Here is a 21,324-nt window from a genome sequence, read left to right as displayed (position 1 = left end):
CAAATCAAAACATGGAGTGCAGCGCTGACTTGAGTTGAGAATTAACGTGAGGCGACATCGCTCTCCACTGCTGGTGGGTGAGTGTGTTATGAGCAGCGAAGATAATGGAGAATGACAGTGACTTCATTAATCAATGGGGGTCTTGGATGAGGCTCCTCAAAGTCCTGCCCTCCGATTAGCTTCTTTATTTTTTCCCCATGCCACACTCCTTTAAATTAGTCTCATCAAAGACACCAAGGAGTGCATGCTGCTGCATTATCAGAGGCTTTTGCTGAAACAACTCTTGACCTCTGCACTGAAATACCCAAAGACAGCATGCTGAAAGAAACAACCATCCCTTCTCTTCAGTCTATACTACTGACACTGTCAATTATAGTGAATAGAACAAAAGGGAAGAAAATCCAATTCACAAATCTGGCAGTTCATGATAAATTACCACTTGTACATAATAGACTTCTCACATTTATATACAGCTGCAACTCAAATGACAATGGCTTTGGGGTGAAACAACCCTTTAAATATAAACAAAAAGGAATGAACATCACACAAAAAAACCTGGTTAGATGGTAAAGACGAGGAGTTGTAGAATTTGGATATAACATGATGAAAAGGCAGAGGCAGCTAACACATCTGATATACTGCATCTTAAACCTAAAATATTTTACTGTGTTAAACTCAAAGATGGGGATGAATCTAGACAAGTGGATAAAACAAATATTTTATGTTTTCCTTCATCACAGACATGATTTCCTGTATACAGTATTCAATCAGAATGGTTCTAATTTGGTCCTGCAAGTGTTTCATTCTAATTTCAGCTGAATGAGTAGTTTGCTAGAAAATAACATTACGGTCGCGGTCCCCTGCTCAGACATTGCACGTGTCAACCATCGACTGACATGCTACAGTATAACAGGCCTAGGCAACTCCAGTCCTCGGTGGCCTGATTGGTGTCACGCTTTTTCCCCAGCGAACATACCGGACTCCAACAATCAGTTACAAATGCAATTAGCCCCCCCCCCCCGTAAAACATGTGGGTAGTTGAAATACCTATCCAGGGATCGTAAGATTTTGCATGCGTCAGCAACACCTGGGCAGATGAACTACCCAAAGTCTTCAGCTGCCTGGAATGATAGGCCTACCAAGGCTGTTTAAACAAGCAGGCCTATTCTGATATTTTGTTCCACCAATTGGTCTTTTGACCAATTACATCATCCCTTTTCACAACAGACCTTTTTCAAAAGCTGATCTGATTGGTCAAAAGACCAATTAGTGAAATAGAATTGATCTGCCTGCGTAAACAGCCCAAGTTGCCTCAAGTAAACAATGTTTGAACTTTAATTACGGAGAGTTTATATAACATTTAGCAGTCAAACCAAAATGCATACAAGCTCATTCATTACAGATTAATCTGTGAATTGATTGAAACATTTGAGTGCTCATCAAGAGAGCAGGTTCTCTCTGTATTCGTTACACTCCCCCTGCCTAGTGCTTGACTAACAGGAATTGCAAAAACTAAGCATTCGGTGCCATCTACTGGATTCACTATGTAATCTTGATACTCATTCCACCATGACCCTTTTTTTGTAAAACATCTTCTACATCAAACTACTTACAACAAATCAGAGAAATTAAAATACTCAAGCTCTCCCTTCAAAAGAAGAAACAAACTCAGTGAGAAGATCAGGCACTGGCTGACCGAGCAAAAATGTTTTCTGCAAAACCATATATTTAGAGATTGGACCTTTAGGTCAATACACAAAAGTATTCTAAATGTGTGTATCATCCAACAAAATATACACAATATTCCTTCATTTAATACTTCCTGATTGAAGCCAATACATTTTCAGACGGTAGCTATACTGTACATCTGTGGTTACGACCAAAGAGGAGACGTCCGTAAGGACAGTTGATCTTTATTTAGTTTCTTAATAGAAATGTATACATTAAAAACAAAATAGTATTCAGTGTGTGTGTGGGGGTTAAGTGAGATTGTTAATTATGATTACATTATGTGTCCAATACAAACATTTATAGGACCGGGTGAGAGTAAATAAAACTTCACAAAATAAATTAGTTGGATTGTGTGTACATGGTTGTAAAGAAACAGGTATAACGGTTGAGTTGAGCAGGAAGACGTTGTGCTGCAGGACAACATTGTTATGCCATCAAGGCAGTAGTCCAGAGGTGGGACTGAGGGGGTAAAAAGGTGAAAGGCAAAGGCCCTGTTTGAATACTTCAGAAATCCATTGTTCCTTCCTAGCTACTGTGAGGTAATCACAGATCTGGATTGGTGAAAGAAATAGGGTGGTAAACTTACACCTATCCAATCACTTAGAGATCTGTGCTTACCTCACAAGGGAGGAAGGAGGTATTAAAACTATATGAACAGCCAGGATTGCGCTTCACGGTCAGGGGCTGTCTACCCAGCTGCACAGTCCATTATCCACCATAGCACGGTTCACAGACACCAACTGGAACAGCAAGAGAAAAACATAAGCAACATGAACCCATTAGAACACTTTTTTAAAAAGCATTAGGAGAAAAGCTTCAGTACTTTAAACATGTTCTAAAATAAACGAAATATTGCCAACCTCTTCTCCTTCTGTTCTCCATATCTGTACCAAAGGAAGGCCACTGGTGTGACAGTTTGTGACCTGAGGAAAATACAGATATACAGGGTAAGAACAGGGACTACCTCATGTCATTCTGCAGACGGTACAGCAGCAGGAGACGTATCCATGCACTTCTCTTTTCTCTACCTGTGCAAGTAGTGCCAATCCTCGCGTCATCTCCTCCAGGGCAGATTTGGCTGCCGCTGAAACATCTTCTCCAAGTAGAAAAGGAAGAGAACACCGATATGAGCATGAACTTTCATTCATGTTTAGAATGCATCATTTTGATATGTTGTCCTAAAGTAGAGGAAGAAATACAGCTGAAACATACCTGGAATGGGTGCAATATTTTCCAGGATCACCTCAGACCCTTGGAACGGCAACGCAACGAAGTCAGATCTGTGGGAGGAGCATAGTCAACATCAATCCCACTGTTGCCACTAGGAATAAAATGTGTTAGGCAAATGTCTGACCTGATTTTCATTTTGCAGGACAAAATGTGAGATTTACCAGCCACATTAAATAGAAATCAATCTAATTGGTCACGTGTAGTTAAAGTGTGTATATATATATTTTTTTTTTCAGAGAATCCACTGCTGATTCATTGACGCCACATGGAAGCGATTGCAATCATTATGCTAGGGGGAATGATAACGTTCACTTGGTGGGGTGACTCCTTGCACAGCACTCTGTCCATCTTGATTAACAATATCTTCTGTTAATGTCAATTTATTTGTCCACATCCTTGATACTCAATTTATTTGCACTGTTAAGCCGACTACACAACCAGGCATTTGATAAGAAGGGAAGCAAAATTACATCTAATTCCTCCTTGGTGGAAATTTCTGTGTGTAACAAGCACACACAGTTGAGGTCGGAAGTTTACATACACCTTTGCCAAATAGATTTAAACTCAGTTTCACATTTCCTGATATTTAATCCTGGTAAACAATTCCCTGTCTTAGGATCACCACTATTTTAAGAATGTGAAATATCAGAATAGTAGTAGAGAGAATTACTTATTTCAGCTTTTATTTCATTCACCACATTCCCAGTGGGACAGAAGTTTATATACACTCAATTAGTATTTGGTAGCATTGCCTTTAAATTGGTTAACTTGAGCCAAACGTTTCAGGTAGCCTTCCACAAGCTTCCCAAAATAAGTTGGGTGAATTTTGGCCCATTCCTCCTGACAGAGCTGGTGTAACAGAGTCAGGTTTGTAGGCCTCCTTGCTCGCACACGCTTTTTCAGTTCTGCCCACAAATGTATGGGATTGAGGTCAGGGCTTTGTGAATGCCACGCCAAAACCTTGACTTTGTTGTCCTTTAGCATTGGCAAATGGCATTGTCCATTTGGAAAACCCATTTGCGAACAAGCTTTAACTTCCTGACTGATGTGGATATATTGAAGCAACATCGACAATTTTCCTCCCTCATGACACCATCTATTTTGTGAAGTGCACCAGTCCCTCCTGCGGCAAAGCACCCCCACAACATGCTGCCACCCCCATACCTCACTGTTGAGATGGTATTCTTCAGCTTGCAAGCCTCTCCCTTTTTCCTCCAAAAATAATTATGGTGATTATGGTCAAACCGTTCTATTTTTGTTTCATCAGACCAGAGGACATTTCTCCAAAAAGTACGATCTTTGTCCCCATGTGCAGTTGCAAACCGTAGTCTGGCTTTATGGCGGTTTTGTAGCAGTGGCTTCTTCCTTGCTGAGCGGCCTTTCAGGTTGTGTCGATATCCACAGTAAAGAGTCTATAGATACTTTTGTACCGGTTTCCTCCAGCATCTTCACAAGGTCCTTCTGTGATTGATTTGCAGTTTTCGCATCAAAGTACGTTCATCTCTAGGAGACAGAACGCGTCTCCTTCCTGAGCGGTATGACGGCTGCATGGTCCCATGGTGTTTATACTTGAGTACTATTGTTTGTACAGATGAACGTGGTACAGTCAGGCATTAGGAAATTGCTCCCAAGGATGAACCAGACTTGTGGAGGTCTACAATTTATTTTCTGAAGTCTTGCCTGATGTCTTTTGATTTTCCCATGATGTCAAGCAAAGAAGCACTGTGTTTGAAGGTAGGCCTTGAAATACATCCACAGGTACACATCCAATTGACTCAAATTATGTCAATTAGCCTATCAGAAGCTTCTAAAGACATGACATCATTTTCTGGGAATTTTCCAAGCTGTATAAAGGCACAGTCAACTTAGTGTATGTAAACGTATGACCCACTGGATTTATGATAGCGAATTATAAGTGAAATAGTCTAAACAATTGTTGGAACATGGGTCATGCACAAAGTAGATGTTAACAAACTATAGTTTTGGCAAGTCTGTTAGGACAAGACATTTGGGGAGTGGTTGAAAAGCAAGTTAATGACTCCAACCTAAGTGTATGTAAACTTCCAACTTCAAGTGTACATACATACAGTACCAGCCAAAAGTTAAGCCACACCTACTCATTCAAGGGTTTCTTTGTTTTTACTATTTTCTACATTGTAGAATAAGAGTGAAGACGTCAAAACTATGAAATAACACATGGAACCATGTAGTTACCAAAAAGTGTTCTATATATATAAAAAACGTTGTTTTATGACAAGGTGGGGGTGTCATACAGAAGATAGCTCTATTTGGTGAAAGACCAAGTCCATATCATGGAAAGAATAGCTCAAATAAGCAAAGAAACAACAGTCCATCATTATTTTAAGACATGAAGGTCAGTCAATCCAGAAAATGTCAAGAACTTTATAAAGTTTCTTCAAGTGCAGTCGCAAAAACCATCAAGCGCTATGATGAAACTGGCTCTCATGAGGACCACCACAGGAAAGGAAGACCCAGAGTTACCTCTGCGGCAGAGGATAAGTTCATTAGCGTTAACAGCACTTCAGATTGCAGCACAAATAAATGCTTCAGAGTTCAAGTAACAGACACATCAACGTCAACTGTCTTCATGGTCTTCAGGCCTTCATGGTCGAATGCTACAAAGAAACCATTACTAAAGGACACCAGTAAGAAGAAGAGACTTGCTTGTGCCAAGAAACACGAGCAATGCACATTTGACTGGTGGAAATCTGTCCTTTGGTCTGATGAGTCCAAATGTAAGATTTTTGGTTTCAACCGCCGGGTCTTTGTGAGACAGGTTAACGGATGATCTCTGCATGTGTGGTTCCAACCGTGAAGCATGGAGGTGGTGTGATGGTTTGCTGGTGACACTGTCAGTGATTTATTTAGAATTCAAGGCACACTTAACCAGGATGGCTACCACAGCATTCTGCAACGATACACCATCTCATCTTGTTTGCACTTAGTGGGACTATAATTTGTTTTTAACAGAACAATGCCCCAAAACACTTCTCCTGGCTGTGTAAGGGCTATTTGACCAAGAAGTAGAATGATGGAGTGCTGTATCAGATGACCTGGCCTCCACAATTGAGATGGTTTGGGGTGAGTTGGACCGCAGAGTGAAGGAAAAGCAGCCAACAAGTGCTCAGCATACGTGGGAACTCCTTCGAGACTGTTGGAAAAGCATTCCTCATTAAGCTGGTTGAGAGAATGCCAAGAGTGTGGAAACCTGTCAAGGCAAAGGGTGGCTACTTTGTAGAATCTCAAATATATTTAGATTTGTATAACACTTTTTTGGTTACTACATGATTCCATATGCGTTATTTCATAGTTTGTGTCTTCTATTATTCTACAATGTAGGAAATAGTCAAAATAAAGAACCCTTGAATGAGTAGCTGTCCAAACTTTTGACTGGTAATGTATATATTTTTTATCTACATTTATTTAACATTGGTAATTACCAGCTGGTGAATTCCAATGTCAACCCCATATCAGTTATATTCTGAATCCCCACAGTGAGCTTGTCACCTTATCTGGCGGAGGGTGTCCATCTTCACTATATCATAGCCTCCATAGTCCACATAGCGGAGTTCCACCATGGTTTCTTCATGGTGACCAATCACCTGCGCTCTCCACCAGGCTCCCTCGGGCATCTGGGCAGCACAGATTACTCCAACTATGTGTGTGTGAGATATGGGAAGATTATTGTTAATTTTTTTATATATTTATTTTTAAGTAGGACATCTGAAAAAACTTCAACACCATGGAAAAATACTTTAAAATCAGACATCCTTGAGGGTAAGGAGTCCCAAGGCCCTGGCTGTGCATGCCTACCTTCCACTGGGGCCGGCAGGGGAGGGCACCCTGGCTGTGCATGCCTACCTTCCACTGGGGCCGGCAGGGGAGGGCACCCTGGCTGTGCATGCCTACCTTCCACTGGGGCCGGCAGGGGAGGGCACCCTGGCTGTGCATGCCTACCTTCCACTGGGGCCGGCAGGGGAGGGCACCCTGGCTGTGCATGCCTACCTTCCACTGGGGCCGGCAGGGGAGGGCACCCTGGCTGTGCATGCCTACCTTCCACTGGGGCCGGCAGGGGAGGGCACCCTGGCTGTGCATGCCTACCTTCCACTGGGGCCGGCAGGGGAGGGCACCCTGGCTGTGCATGCCTACCTTCCACTGGGGCCGGCAGGGGAGGGCACCCTGGCTGTGCATGCCTACCTTCCACTGGGGCCGGCAGGGGAGGGCACCCTGGCTGTGCATGCCTACCTTCCACTGGGGCCGGCAGGGGAGGGCACCCTGGCTGTGCATGCCTACCTTCCACTGGGGCCGGCAGGGGAGGGCACCCTGGCTGTGCATGCCTACCTTCCACTGGGGCCGGCAGGGGAGGGCACCCTGGCTGTGCATGCCTACCTTCCACTGGGGCCGGCAGGGGAGGGCACCCTGGGTGAGAGTAGCACAGGCTCATATTTTGGTCCAGACTGCAGAGAGCATGGAAGGTGGGGTGTTTGTGCTGCTGGAGGAACACACAGTTCCCAGATGCTACCTGGATCACCGTTACCTCAACTGTAACCCTATGAGGAAGCAGCAGCTAAGGGAAATAAAGTCTTTTAGTCAAAGCACCACCTACAATCCCACACTACTTCAGCCAAGCAGAAGAAACTACTTACCCAGGATGTGATGGAGAGAGAGGGAAGGCTGGCCACTGGAGGTTGGACGTAACAGTTGGTCACATCTAGATCTTTGAATTTTTTCCTTATCAGCTCCAGAGCACAATCCACCTGTTCCTCTGACCCTGAAGGAAACAGAGGGACAAACTGAGCGAGCCACTAGTAACACTACAGCTCCCAATGCCTAGGTTCCCAAATCCCAACTACAAGTGATGTCCTGTTGTGGAGAGGCAGCTCCTGGGTCACTCACCCTCTACGTGGCAGATCTGGAACTCCTGGGTGTTAGGTAGGGCGGTGATGAAGACCTTCGCTCCAGACGTCTCCTTCAGGTAGTTCACATGTCTCCCCTTCTTCCCAATCAATCTACCAACAAAATGCTGTTGGACAGTGAAACCAGAGAATACATAGTATCATGCATAAGCTATTACATTATACTAGAAGATGTGAGTCTCTCAGAGCATGCACATGTCCAGGTCACTCTTGCCCTGATAACACCAAGCACTTCTAAGAGTAATTGGAAAGAGATCTGTGTGCGTACATGCTGCCTGGCTCTGTGGAATGTCCTCTTGATTGAGTACCTGAGGAGATTAATACAACAGGCAGGGCAGCAGGACTCCCCTCACACACTGCCCCTTTACTACAGCCCAACCCACCATGCCATAGCCCTATGAATCAGACAGCTGTACCCCGGTCACTGTCACCGGAGCACCAGGTCTCAGGCTCACTTAAATTGAGACGACTGACTGCAGCACACTACTGTAACAACTCAAGGCTATATCTACAAGCCCTCATGTCACCTGCACTAGAGAACCTAAACTGGAAATCAGTAGCCAGAGAAAATGCATTATGATTAAGGTGGTAGAGGAATGACAGGGTTAGACAGGGAGGTAAACTCACCTTCGGCACCTCTATCTCCCAAACAGTCGGTGACTGGCTGCTGTTGTGACTTTGGTTGTATTTTTCAATTGCCTGATTGGTGTTCAGTAGCTGACTTGGTAGACTGGGACTGCTATGCTTGTTGTCCCTGGCTTCATGTTGACAGTAACCGTCTACACAGCCCATGCTGTTCACACCAGAGCCTGGGGGCAAGGATCAGTCACTAAAAACAGTCACTTGTGTTGTGTACACAATACAACCACGCAAACAGACCGTATAAAAACACCTACAAACAACATAACAGTAACGGAGAAGAGAATAAATTCTGTCATGGAAGTAGTTTTCCTTCTCGAATACTGTGCATAAAAGGAAAATAAATATATTTCTTCAGTGCAGAAAAATATGCCCTGAACTCATATGGCACCTGTAAACAGAACACAGGCCATGGGTGTGACAGATACAGCTACACTGCAACACTAAGAGATAAAGCGACAGGTCAGCTTGGACAGAAAGGATGCTGATATGTTGTGAGAAGTTGAAAGTCTGCTAATCAGGCAGCTCACCTGGAACAGTCGCCATCCACCAACCGTTAGTGAGGAACATGCTGGTGGCCCCCAGTCCTTCAGCAGGTCCTCTGGGTAGTTGCGGGCTCATACTGGTGCTCAACTCCTTGCCACTGGAGACCTTTTCTGTCTGACCAGAGCTGGATCCAGAATCACCTACTGCAGAATCTACTGCTAGCTCGATCTTCTCCGTCTCAATCTCAGCTCTACTGCTGTGGTCGTGTTCCACGTCCTCCTGAACTATAGGAGATGAACTGATGTTCTCTCTGCCGGTTGTTGAACACGGATCCTCTTGGAATAGAGGTGGCATCTTATGCTCAGGTTCACTGTTATCCATTGAGATGTGGTCTGGGGCTTTGCAGGGGTCCCTGCTACGGAGAGGACTAACACTATGTCCTAGCTGGGTCTTTTCCTTCAGGAATTGACTGACTGCTGCGGAGACCACATCAGTGATGAGACCTGACACGAGCTGGTTAATTTCTGCTGTGTTGCTCCTGCTGAATTTACATTCCTCAGACTTTTTCTTCTGAGGTGACCTCAAAATTCCCAATGGCTGCTTTGAGGCAGACACCTGACTGGTTATAAGGTGGCTGGGGGAAGCCAGACAGGTTGGTTCTTCCACAGCAGACAGGATGTCTCCCTCTGGCTCCAGTCCAACCACCTCGTCTGCAGGCTCCAGTCCAACCACCTCGTCTGCAGGCTCCAGTCCAACCACCTCGTCTGCAGGCTCCAGTCCAACCACCTCGTCTGCAGGCTCCAGTCCAACCACCCAGTCCAACCACCTCTGCAGGCTCCAGTCCAACCACCTCGTCTGCAGGCTCCAGTCCAACCACCTCGTCTGCAGGCTCCAGTCCAACCACCTGCGGCTCTGCAGGCTCCAGTCCAACCACCTCGTCTGCAGGCTCCAGTCCAACCACCTCGTCTGCAGGCTCCAGTCCAACCACCTCGTCTGCAGGCTCCAGTCCAACCACCTCGTCTGCAGGCTCCAGTCCAACCACCTCGTCTGCAGGCTCCAGTCCAACCACCTCGTCTGCAGGCTCCAGTCTAACCACCTCGTCTGCAGGCTCCAGTCTAACCACCTCCTCTGCAGGCTCCAGGTTCAAAGTGCTGTTTGTAATGTCCTCCAGTGTCTCAGACTGTGGTGGTTGATTTAAACCTGCACTTTCACCGACGGACTTAGATTTACCAGAGCCTAGGTCACAGATTGATAAGTAGCAAGTTGACTCATGGCTGGTGGCACGCATGGCTGATGGCACGCATGGCTGATGTTCCCATTGTAATTCTAGATCCTGCTCAGGTCCACCCTCAGCTGCAGTCTCTAGGAACACTTGAGCTGAAGACTCCGTGCTCTCGTAAACAGGCTTCACGGCAGCAGTAACCAGGCCACTAATGAGACAGTCTGCAGCCACAACCCTTACCCCAGGTTGTGATTGGCAGAGTGGGACTATACCCTGCTCTGCTGCTGCTGCTGGGGTGTTTGTAATATCAACAAGCTCCTGTTCCACTAATGACCGCTCCCTCACTGCGTGCCCGTCCAGATGCATCGCAGTCGAGTGGCCGTTCTCCACAACACAGTTACCTACGTCTCTGGGGGAAGACAGGTGCTCCTGGTCTGCGGTCGTCTCATCATTTGCATCATCCTTGTCAGTTAGATGGTATTCTTTCTTCCGATAGATGTACCACCACAGGCCTAGGAAAGCAAACACTCCTGACAGGTAGAGGGTCAGAACGGATTGAAGCCTCTGCACCATCACCTAACCTCCTACTGCTAACAGCAACACCTGAGAAGAGAGAGAAGTTACCATAGAGACAAATCAACACCCTGTATGTACTGCTAACTGGGATAGAAACGGGTAAAGCACCAGTTAAGGGGGGGGGGGGTGTCATACCCACCATCCTTCTATATCCAGAAAAACCGGTTGTCAACACCACACCAACCCTCTGGGCAGCAATCCCATTAACAGCCAGGCCATGGTGACAGCATCTGATTACAGCCAACAGAGCTCCGGTCAGATGCTACATGGTACCCTCTGCAGTAGTTCACTTAGGGACGCAGTGTCTGGGGCGAAGGGCCCTGATAGGATAATGGTGACACACCACTTCAAAAATACGACGTCAAAAGTAGTTATTAGCTACTGTATGTGGGGGACCACTATCCCTTTCATCAGTCATATAACCAAAAGGCTACATATCTTGTGTATTAATTATCAGTAATATAGTGAATTAAAAAAACATGCAATTACCAAGACTATACTGAGTTAACTTTTGTTTATTTAAAATAAAATTAGGCCCTAATCTATGGATTTCACGACTGGGAATACAGATATGCATCCATTGGACAGATATCTGGGGCACTATGCTCACAACTTTGACATCAGCAAACCGCTCACCCACATGAAGTCATACACGTTGCCTGCAGTTGGATGTACTGCCAAATTCTGTAAAAACGACATGAGGCAGCTTATGGTAGACATTCCTCCAAACAGCATGCAAATTGCACACTCCCTCACAAGGTGCACCTGTGCAATGATCTTATTGATATGCCTCAGGTGTATGTATTATCTTGGCAAAAGATAAATGCTCACTTACAGGGATGTAAACAAATGTGGATTAAAAAAAATTTGGGAGAAAAGATTTGTGCGTATGGAACAATTCTGCAATCTTATTTCAGCTCATGAAACCTGGGACCAACACTTTAAATGTTCCGTTTATATTTGTTGTGTAGGTTGACAAAGTGTGTACTTTCCACAGAATATAAGTCAAACTAGGTAGAAGTATTGTTTGTAGTTTGGACAGCCGGTCAGGGTCTGGCCAATGTGCAGGTCCACCCATAACCTTTTTGTAGAGCATTATAAAAAGGTGGTGAGTGAAAGGCATGCCATTCCCTCACAGATCCCGTCTGTGCAATGAAACAACGTCATGGGCTACATTGCAGTTCCACTAAAGCCTCCGATCTTCAGGCTCTGGCATACCAACAAGCTGGCTACTCCCCTCGCCAGGCATGCCAGTCAGGCTACAGAAGTTAGTTACGCAACATGACAAATACTGTAGCACTTATCTTCGCCAAGGAAGGAAGCTAACATATTTACAATAGTTGGTTTCCAGAAGGAACGAATAACTTCATAGCATTAAAAAACATGCAAAATGTATGGTTCAGAAAGAAATGCAACACCCTGCCCTATGCTATAGGCTACAGCAGTTAAATAAAGGTAAAAAAAAAAAAAATGAACTAAGCAAGTCAGTTAAGAACAAATTCTTATTTTCAATGACAGCCTAGGAACAGTGGGTTAACTGCCTGTTCAGGGGCAGAACGACGGATTTGTACCTTGTCAGCTCGGGGGTTTGAACTTGAAACCTTCCGGTTACTAGTCCAACGCTCTAACCACTAGGCTACCCTGCCACCCCAGTTAATTTATGAATGGTGATCTTCGAGACAGGACAAGAGGAGCAGCCTAAAAGTTTGACAAACGAGCAGGTTCACGTGATGGTCTAGTCTTCGTATTCCTCAAAGGATTTCTTAACCTATGCTCCATATCCGTCTCTGTTTACAGGGCCTCCACTCCCAGCAGGAAAGGGTAGGGATAGGCCTACCTACCATGCTCACCAATATCCCCTCCCACAAAAGCTAGACCACTAACTGCAGACATTTGCCAAATCATAGATTTGACTAACCGCTGTGTTCATGGTCTGACTGTAGTCAGACTGTAGTCTAACTAGAGTGTGTTTTATTATATCTAGAATTGTAGCCTGTAAGGCTAAACCAAACAGATCAAAATGTGGAATAGCAAATTATTTTGCATGTTTCTTAGAATTTATGTTGTGGTTCAATTTTTCCAACTGTACACACTGATTTTATATTTAATGCCTAGCTAATTATCCTAATAGGATTGAGGGACCTCTAGCTATTGCATTTGCTTTAGGTCAAAATAGTAAATTGAGCAAGCATGGACCCTGGGAGATTGGTCCATGCTTGCAGTCCTCATAACTAACAAATCCCCGGTAGCACGTTTCTGGTCTTAGGTTTAGGAATTGCAGATAAGGCTACCCTAGAAATAGCATTGTTAGTTAATAAATCATTTTAATAGTTATTCATCTTCAACTTGTAGATTCAAATTCTATGTTAAACATCACAGCATAGTTGAAAGAAAATAGTAAAAATAAAAATCCTGGAATGAGTGTCCAAACTTGGGTGGCTTAACAGGTGGGTGCATCTCTAGAAACCTTAGATTGGTCACTTTCACTTGTGATGGACACAAATTCGGTGTTGTGGTGGGCTATTATGAGCCTTCTGTTCCAAATTCAGTGCAGAGACTTTAGCTAGCTAGACAGCTTGAGCAGTAAGCACTGACCGACATGGGAAACCAAGCAACTTGAAAAACTAAATCATTGGATAATCAATTCTAAAATATACACCCACTACCTTGAATATACTTGCTAATGTTTACTAATCTGTACGAAAGAAAAGCAAACTAGCTAACAGTCAGCTCTAGAAAATACCATAAAAAGAGGTCCACTATAATTGCAGGCAGGAGCCAATAACTTGGGAATTAAGCGTAAGGACACACCACATGGAGATTTTAATTTCTGGAAAAAAGGGGAGAATCCACTACAGTACCAGTTGCCTTTCCTCCCTTATCTTACCTCATTTGCACACACTATTTAAACGTTCTCTATTGTATTATTGACTGCATGTTTCCATGTGTAACTCTGTCGCACTGCTTTGCTTCATCTTGGCCAGGTCACAGTTGTAAATGAGAACTTGTTCAACTAGCCTACCTGGATAAATAAAGATGAAATAAAAATTAAAAACATAACCAGACCCAAATAATAGAATGTAAACTGACAAACCAGCTGAAGTCAGGTTAACATGCCCGAATCAGCTTTATTCGCCAAATACATTTGCATGTACAGGAATGAGACGCGAATGGCGCTACCATCTGACGATAAACAAGACAAAAAACAACAAATGAACGCAGAATTTCCAGATCCATTGAGTACATGCATGTAAGAAATGTGCAAAAAGCAATCTGCAGTTCTGGGATGACAGTGAAGGGTACGAAGTCCATAAGTGAGAGCATTATCGTGGACCAGGTGGCAAGTTGGTGAGGGCCACAGCATGGGGTGGGAAGAGAACCTGTTCAGGTGGTGGAAGATTTGTGTTGTGATTGACCTGACTGCCAGAGATTGGTCTTCGGGAAAGAGTGGGTGGAAGGGGTGGGTGAGGATCTTTCCTGCACAACAGTGTCGCAGGATCTTGGCAGGCAGGTGTTGGCCAACGACCCACTTGGAAGTCATGAGGAGGGACGCGGCTGTTCGCTTAGAACGTAGGAAAAAAAAAATGCATTCGCCAAAGATTGCACCGAGGAAAACTTTAGTAATTGTCTGATTGGAAACTACCATTGTCTATCAATTTCAGAATCTCAAATTATTTCAATTTATTGTAAGAGTCAAATCAGAGTCTGATGTTATCAGCAAGCCAGAGCCATCTATGGAAAGTGCACAAAATAAACGTTCAACACACGTTTCCACCTTAAAAAAAACATTAGCTTGGTCCCAATTAAGCTCTGCTCAACTCCTTCAAAACCCGTCTGCAGCAAGGAACATTGGGTCATCTCCTTCAAATGGGGTTTTAGGAGGCGCAATGGTCAGTCCTTGCATCTATAGCAGTCTATGAAATTCATGGAGTGGTGACATTTCGCCAGTCCCATCCATCAGCTTTGTACCAACTGTTGATTGCAACTTTAACACAAATGAGCATACAAGTATGTAGAGAGGGCAGAACAATACAGGATGCAATTACACTGAACAAAAATATAAATGCAACATGTAAAAGTGTTGGGCCCATGTTTGATGAGCTGAATTAAGATCCCAGAAATGTCCATTCGCACAAAAAGCTTATTTTGCTCAAATGTAATATTTATCTGTAAAATCAACCAATGACATCAAGCCACACCTGGCCTTGATTACATACGTGTCCTTCCAAACTACATAAATGAGTGACCCACAATGTTCGTCATTATACCCCGATGAAGACAGCTCGTCTGTCGAAACGTTGGTTATTAAATTATTGCGTTGGAGCACCTAGTGCGAGTCTCTCCTTTTCTTTCTCACGCATCACAGTTGAAGCTTGTGCTGGGGGCAATAAAAGGCCACTCAAATGTGCAGTTGTCATAAAATGCCACAGATGTCTCAAGTTGACAGAGTGTACAACCGAAATGGGTATTCCGCATTTAACCAAACCAGTGTATCAGAGAGGTGCGGGGCTGCCTTAACATCCACGTCTTCAGTGCCCGGGGAACAATGGGTGAACTGCCTTGCTCAGGGACAGAACAGATATTTAACTTGTCAGCTCGGGGATTCGATCCAGAAACCTTTGTTACAGGCCCAACGCTCTAACCAATAGGCTACCTTCTACCCCGCATTCTGACTGCAGGAATGTCCACCAATGTAAATAATCAAATGGTCACCCAGACTAATTGTTTAACAGTCTATTGGCTTGAGAGTAGAAGTTGTTAAGGAGACTTTGAACTCGACTTGGCGCTCTGGTACCGCTTGCCATGCGGTAGCAGAGAACAGTCTGACGAGTGACAATTATTGGGGCCTTCCAAAGCCTAATATTAGGTCCTTGATGGCAGGAAGCTTGGCTCCAGTGATGGTTGAGCCGTACACTACCCTCAAGCGCCTTACGGTCGGATACCGAGCAGTTCCCATACCAGGTGGTGATGCAAACGGTCAGGTTGCTCTCAATGGTGCAGCTATAGAACTTTGAACAGATTTGGCATGGGTCCTCAGTCTGAGGGGAAGGTGTTGTCGTACCCTCTTCACGACTGTCTTGGTGTGTTTGGACCATGATAGTTTGTTGGTGATGTGGACACCAAGGAACTTGAAACTCAACCCGCTTTACTTCAGCTTGTGCAGCCCTCCTTTTTCTATAGTCCACAATCAGCTCCTTTGTCTTGATCAAGTTGAGGGACAGATTGTTGTCCTGGCACTACACTGCCAGGTCTCTGACCTCCCTATAGGCTGCCTCATCACGGTCTGATCCGGCCTACCAATGTGTTTTCAGCAAACTTGGTGTTGAAGTCGTGCTTGGCCATGCAGTCATGGGTGAACAGGGAGTACAGGAGGGGGACTAAGCACTCACCCCTAAGGGGCCACAGTGTTGAGGATCAGCGTGCCAGATGTGATGTTGCCTACCCTTACCACCTGGGGGGGCGGCCCGTCAGGAAGTCTCAGATCCAGTTGCAGAGGGAGGTGTTTAGTCCCAGAGTCCTTAGCTTAGTGATGAGCTTTGTGGGCACTACGGTGTTGAAAGCTGAGCTGAGGTCAAAGAACAGCATTCTCACATAGGTGTTCCTTTTGTCCAGATGGGAAATGACAGTGTCGAGTGAGAATGTTACCAGAATTTACATTTTTACCTACCATAAGCCACCTCCATCCTTTTAGAGAATTGGGCAGTACGTCCAACCGGCCTCACAACCGCAGACCACACTGCCCATCTGCCAGATCTGACACCAGCCGATGAAACTGTGGGTTTGCACAACTGAAGACTGTCTGCACAAACCATCAAGGAAGCTTCTGAGGTTGTCATCCTCACCAGGGTCTTGACCTGACTGCAGGTAGGCTTCATAAGATGAATGGGAAAATGCACAACTTCGACGGCCACTGGCACGCTGGAGAAGTATGCTCTCCACAGGTTAATCCCGCTACATTTTAATCGAGAGTCTAAGACCAATTGTTGTGCCATTTATCCACAGCCAACAACTCATGTTTCAGCATGATAATGCATGGCCCCATGTATCTGTACACAATTTCTGGAAAACCTGTCCCAGGTCTTCCATGGCCTGCATACTCAGACATGTCACCCATTGAGCAGGTTTGGGATGCTCTGGGCCAACAGCATGTTCCAGTTCCTGCTAATATCCAGCAACTTCACAACCATTGAGGAGTGACAGAACATTCCACACGCCTCAAAAACAGCCTGATCAACTCCATATGCAAAGATATGTCACGCTGCATGAGGAAAATGGTCACGCCAGATACTGAATGGTTTTCTGATCAACATTAACTCTTTTTAAAGGATATACACTACCGTTCAAAGTTTGGTCACTTAGAAAAAGTCCTAATTTTTGAACGATTTTAATTGGACAAATGTGCATATCACATTGATCAGAAATACAGTGTAGACATTGTTGTAAATTGCTACTGTAGCTCGAAACAGCAGACTTAATAAGGAATCTACATAGGCGTACAGTGGCCCATTATCAGCAACCATCACTCCTGTGTTCCAATGGCAGGTTGTGTTGGCTAATCCAAGTTTATAATTTAAAAAAAGGCAAATTGATCATTAGAAAACCCTTTTGCAATTACAGTTGAAGTCAGAAATTTACATACACCTTTGCAAAATGCATTTAAACTCAGTTTCACAATTCCTGACATTTAATCCAAGTAAAAATTCCCTGTCTTAGGTCAGTTAGGATCACTATTTTAAGAATGTGAAATGTCAGAATAACAGGAGAGAATGATTTCAGATTTTATTTCTTTCATCGCATTCCCAGTGGGTCAGAAGTTTATATACACTCAATTAGTATTTGGTAGCATTGCCTTTAAATTGTTTAACTTGGGTCAAACGTTTTGGGTAGCCTTCCACAAGCTTCCCATAATGAGTTGGGTGAATTTTGGCCCATCCCTCCTGACAGAGCTGGTGTAATGGAGTCAGGTTTGTAGGCCTCCTTGCTCGCACACGCTTTTTCAGTTCTGCCCACAAATTTGCTAAAGGATTGAGGTCGGGGCTTTGTGATGGCCACTCCAATACCTTGACTTTGTTCTTCTTAAGCCATTTTGTCACAACTTGGGAGTATGCTTGGTGTCACTGTCCATTTGGAAGACCCATTTGCGACCAAGCTTTAACTTCCTGACTGATGTCAATTCAATATATCCAAATACTTTTCCTACACAATCCCAACTGTGAAGAACGGGGGTAGCAGCAAAGCACTCCCATAACATTATGCTGCTACCCCCGTTCTTCACAGTTGGGATTGTGTTCAGTGATGCAAGCCTCCCCCTCTTCCCTCCAAACATAATGGTCATTATGGCCAAGCAGTTCCATTTTTTCTCTCCCCCCCCCCATCAGACATTTCTCCAAAAAGTACGATCTTTGTTCCCATGTGCAATTGCAAACCATAGTCTGGCTTCTTTTAATGGCGGGTTTGGAGCAGTGGCTTCTCCCTTGCTGAGTGGCCTTTCAGGTTGTTGATATAGGACTCGTTTTACTGTGGATATAGATACTTTTGCACCAGTTTCCTCCAGCATCTGTTCTGGAATAGATTTGCACTTTTCGCACCAAAGTACATTCATCTCTAGGAGACAGAACGCGTCACCTTCCTGAGCGGTATGACGGCTGTGTGATCCCATGGTGTTTACACTGGCATACGATTGTTTGTACAGATGAACGTGGTACCTTCAGGCATTAGGAAATTGCGCCCAAGGATGAACCAGACTTGTAGAGGTCTACAATTATTTTTCTAAGGTCTTGGCTGATTTCTTTTGATTTTCCCATTATATCAAACAAAGAGGCACTGAGTTTGAAGGTAGGCCTTGAAATACATCCACAGGTACACCTCCAATTGACTCAAATTATGTCAATTAGCCTATCAGCAGCTTCTAAACCCATCATTTTCTGGAATTTTCCAAGCTGTATAAAAGGCACAGTCAACTTAGTGTATGTAAACTTCTGACCCACTGGAATTGTAATAGTGAATTAATCAGTCTAAAAAAAATTGTTGGAAAATGACTTGTCATGCACAAAGTACATGTTAACAAACTATGGTTTTGGCAAGTCTGTTTGGACAAGAAATTTGTGGAGTGGTTGAAAAACTAGTTTTAATGACATCAACCTAAGTGTATGTCAACTTCTGACTTCAACTGTATGTTAGCACAGCTGAAAACTGGTCCTGATTAAAGCAGCAATAAAACTGGCCTTCTTTAGACTAGTTGGGTAGCTGGAACGTCAGCATTTGTGGATTCGATTAGGCTCAAAATGGCCAGAAACAAAGACCTATTCTTCTGAAACTCGTCAGTCTATTCTTGTTCTGAGAAATGAAGGCTATTCCATGCGAGAAATTGCCAAAACACTGAAGATCTCGTACAGCGCTGGGTACTACTCCCCTCACTACTCCCCCCAGATTACACAGGTTTTCCTAGAGCTGGCCACCAAGCCAGTCTTGGGTGTTCCAAACTTCAATTTAAGAACAATGGAGACCACTGTTCTTGGGGAACTTCAATGCTGCAGCAATTTTTGATACCCTTCCCCAGATCTGCGCCTCAACACAATCCTGTCTCGGAGCTCTACTGCCAATTCCTTCGACCGCATGGTTTTGTTTTTGCTCTGACATGCACTGTCAACTGTGGGTCCTTATATAGACAGGTGTGCTCCTTTCCAAATCATGTCTAATCAATTTACCACAGGTGGACTCCAATCAAGTTGTAGAAACACCTCAAGGAAGATCAATGGAAACAGGATGCACCTGCGCTCAATTTCAGGTCTCATAGGAACAATCAGAATGTTTTTTTTGTCATAGAATTTTTTTTTCTATTGCAATCAATTTTCAACCTGTTTTTGCTTTGACATTATGGGGGAGTGTGTAGATTGATTAAATCAATGTTTCTCCGCATCAATTTTAGAATAAGGCTGCAACATAAGACAAACATTTCAAATAGGCTACATGTCATTAAATTGCATAAAGACTCAATTGGTCAGGAGCCTGAGGATGGAACATGTTTTATTTAGGCTATATTATTTCAACGCTATAACCTACAAAAAAATACATTGAAGCATTTGAGAGTGCGACACAATAGGCTGGTAGGGACATAAAGCGCTCAGCATTTAAAACATTGGTTTTTTTATCATTAAAGAGTCTATAAAACGGGGCATATAGGCCGTGACCTGTTACTTTTTTAGCTACAACATACAGTACATATCACATTCTTGGACTCACCGTTGTGCTTTGCCCACTTGAACAGAAAGGTGGTGCGGCAGTCCTTGTAGGCAAATTGACTTCAAACTTCTGTCTGGCATTTTCTGGATTTATGGTGCTTTCACGATAACTTTAAACTTGGGAAAACAAGGTTGAATCAAGACGTCAGTGATCTTCAGGACCGAGCTCTAGAAAGAGGCCCGAATACCCGATTTGGAATTCCGAGTAGGATGACCGTTCAAAACGTATTTTCCCAGTCGGAGCTCGTTTTGAGTTCCCAGTTGCCTTGAACTCACGGAAGTATGAGATTTCCCATTCCCGAGTTTCCAGTTGTTTTGAACGCGAATGTTGGGTTGACAGCATGGCCAATGTATTCAACATTTTCTGGGCCACAGTAAAGTGTTGTTTACTTGACTTTTTGGAACACTGGTAGTGGAGTTTAAATTTATATCAACTTATGTCTGGTGCATATGCCTTAAGTCATGAGTAAACATCTATTGCCACACATACACCCGCGTTCGGAAGTCGTTTCTAATATAATTGTATTAATCATTCGTGACAGACAAGGGACATAGATGTGAGTGGTGCCTGCACAATTGAAGGCATCGCTACGTTTGACAAACATACAGATAGGCCTAGTCAGCTCTTTCGCTAAAACTAGGCTAACTAATTGAAATAGTTACGTTACCTCTGATTAAATATGCTTGCATCAAACGTTTGCTCTGGTTCCTCTCCATTGACTTGCAATGCATTTGGTCACTGGTGCAAGATAGTAGCTAGCTAGGCCAACAAAAATGTAAGGTAGATGCTATCTACTCACCACGTTCTTAATATCCCGCATATAACCGCACACCTGCAAGTTGCTCTACCTCTTTTAGATGTCTGGTCTCACATGCTTCTTTCAGCAAGCAGCCAAAATCACTTTGAAATTCCGCAGCTTTGTTCCAAATCCAGCAGCCAATCAAACCTCGCGATATTATTCCCCAGGGAGGCAGCAGGGTTTCATGCACAGGCAGATAGTGTGTGATTGCGGCCGCAGATTGAGGAGTTCCTGCATGTGGGCATTCCTGCATCTTCAAGAACGCGCATCCCATTGATTCCTTCATGAAAGCCCTCCCTGACCATAGATACTCCACGAGGCGTGGCTTAACGTGGCAACGCACTCCAGCAGGGCACAGACATGGGGTAATTCCCTTTACATACATTTCCTCCTTCACTCATAACCCAACAACGGCTGTAATTATTTTTTATCATCATAAAAACATTGGTAGTTTTTTTTAA

General features: G+C 44.1%; 1 protein-coding gene across 1 annotated transcript; it reads right to left on the bottom strand.

The window, feature by feature from the left end:
- Positions 1–1,917: 1,917 nt before the first annotated feature.
- LOC135547839 (A-kinase anchor protein 1, mitochondrial-like) lies at positions 1,918–21,115 on the bottom strand. Its single transcript, XM_064977066.1, has 12 exons — positions 20,864–21,115; positions 9,898–10,848; positions 9,068–9,851; positions 8,526–8,707; positions 7,879–8,005; positions 7,629–7,753; positions 7,372–7,549; positions 6,490–6,637; positions 2,944–3,011; positions 2,760–2,824; positions 2,592–2,654; positions 1,918–2,471 (listed from the first exon to the last, which is right to left on the bottom strand). Exons 2-12 carry the CDS (start codon positions 10,816–10,818, stop codon positions 2,409–2,411), a joined length of 2,724 nt encoding a protein of 907 aa, XP_064833138.1. The 5' UTR covers positions 10,819–10,848; positions 20,864–21,115; the 3' UTR covers positions 1,918–2,408.
- Positions 21,116–21,324: the final 209 nt, after the last annotated feature.

This window comes from Oncorhynchus masou, chromosome 11 (genome assembly GCF_036934945.1).
Source record: "Oncorhynchus masou masou isolate Uvic2021 chromosome 11, UVic_Omas_1.1, whole genome shotgun sequence".
In the NCBI taxonomy this organism is placed as follows: Eukaryota; Metazoa; Chordata; class Actinopteri; order Salmoniformes; family Salmonidae; genus Oncorhynchus; species Oncorhynchus masou.
Note: the sequence above shows the minus strand (reverse complement) of the source record. Positions and strands in the feature narration are given on the sequence as shown.

Excerpts from the sequence above, each read along its gene's own strand:
- LOC135547839 (XM_064977066.1), bottom strand. The coding sequence starts at position 10,818 with ATGGTGCAGAGGCTTCAATCCGTTCTGACCCTCTACCTGTCAGGAGTG. Across the intron at positions 9,852-9,897 it reads TGGAGCCTGCAGACGAGGTG|AGGTGGTTGGACTGGGTGGT; the intron begins GTTGGACTGGAG and ends TGGAGCCTGCAG. Across the intron at positions 3,012-6,489 it reads GACACCCTCCGCCAGATAAG|ATCTGACTTCGTTGCGTTGC; the intron begins GTGACAAGCTCA and ends CTCCTCCCACAG.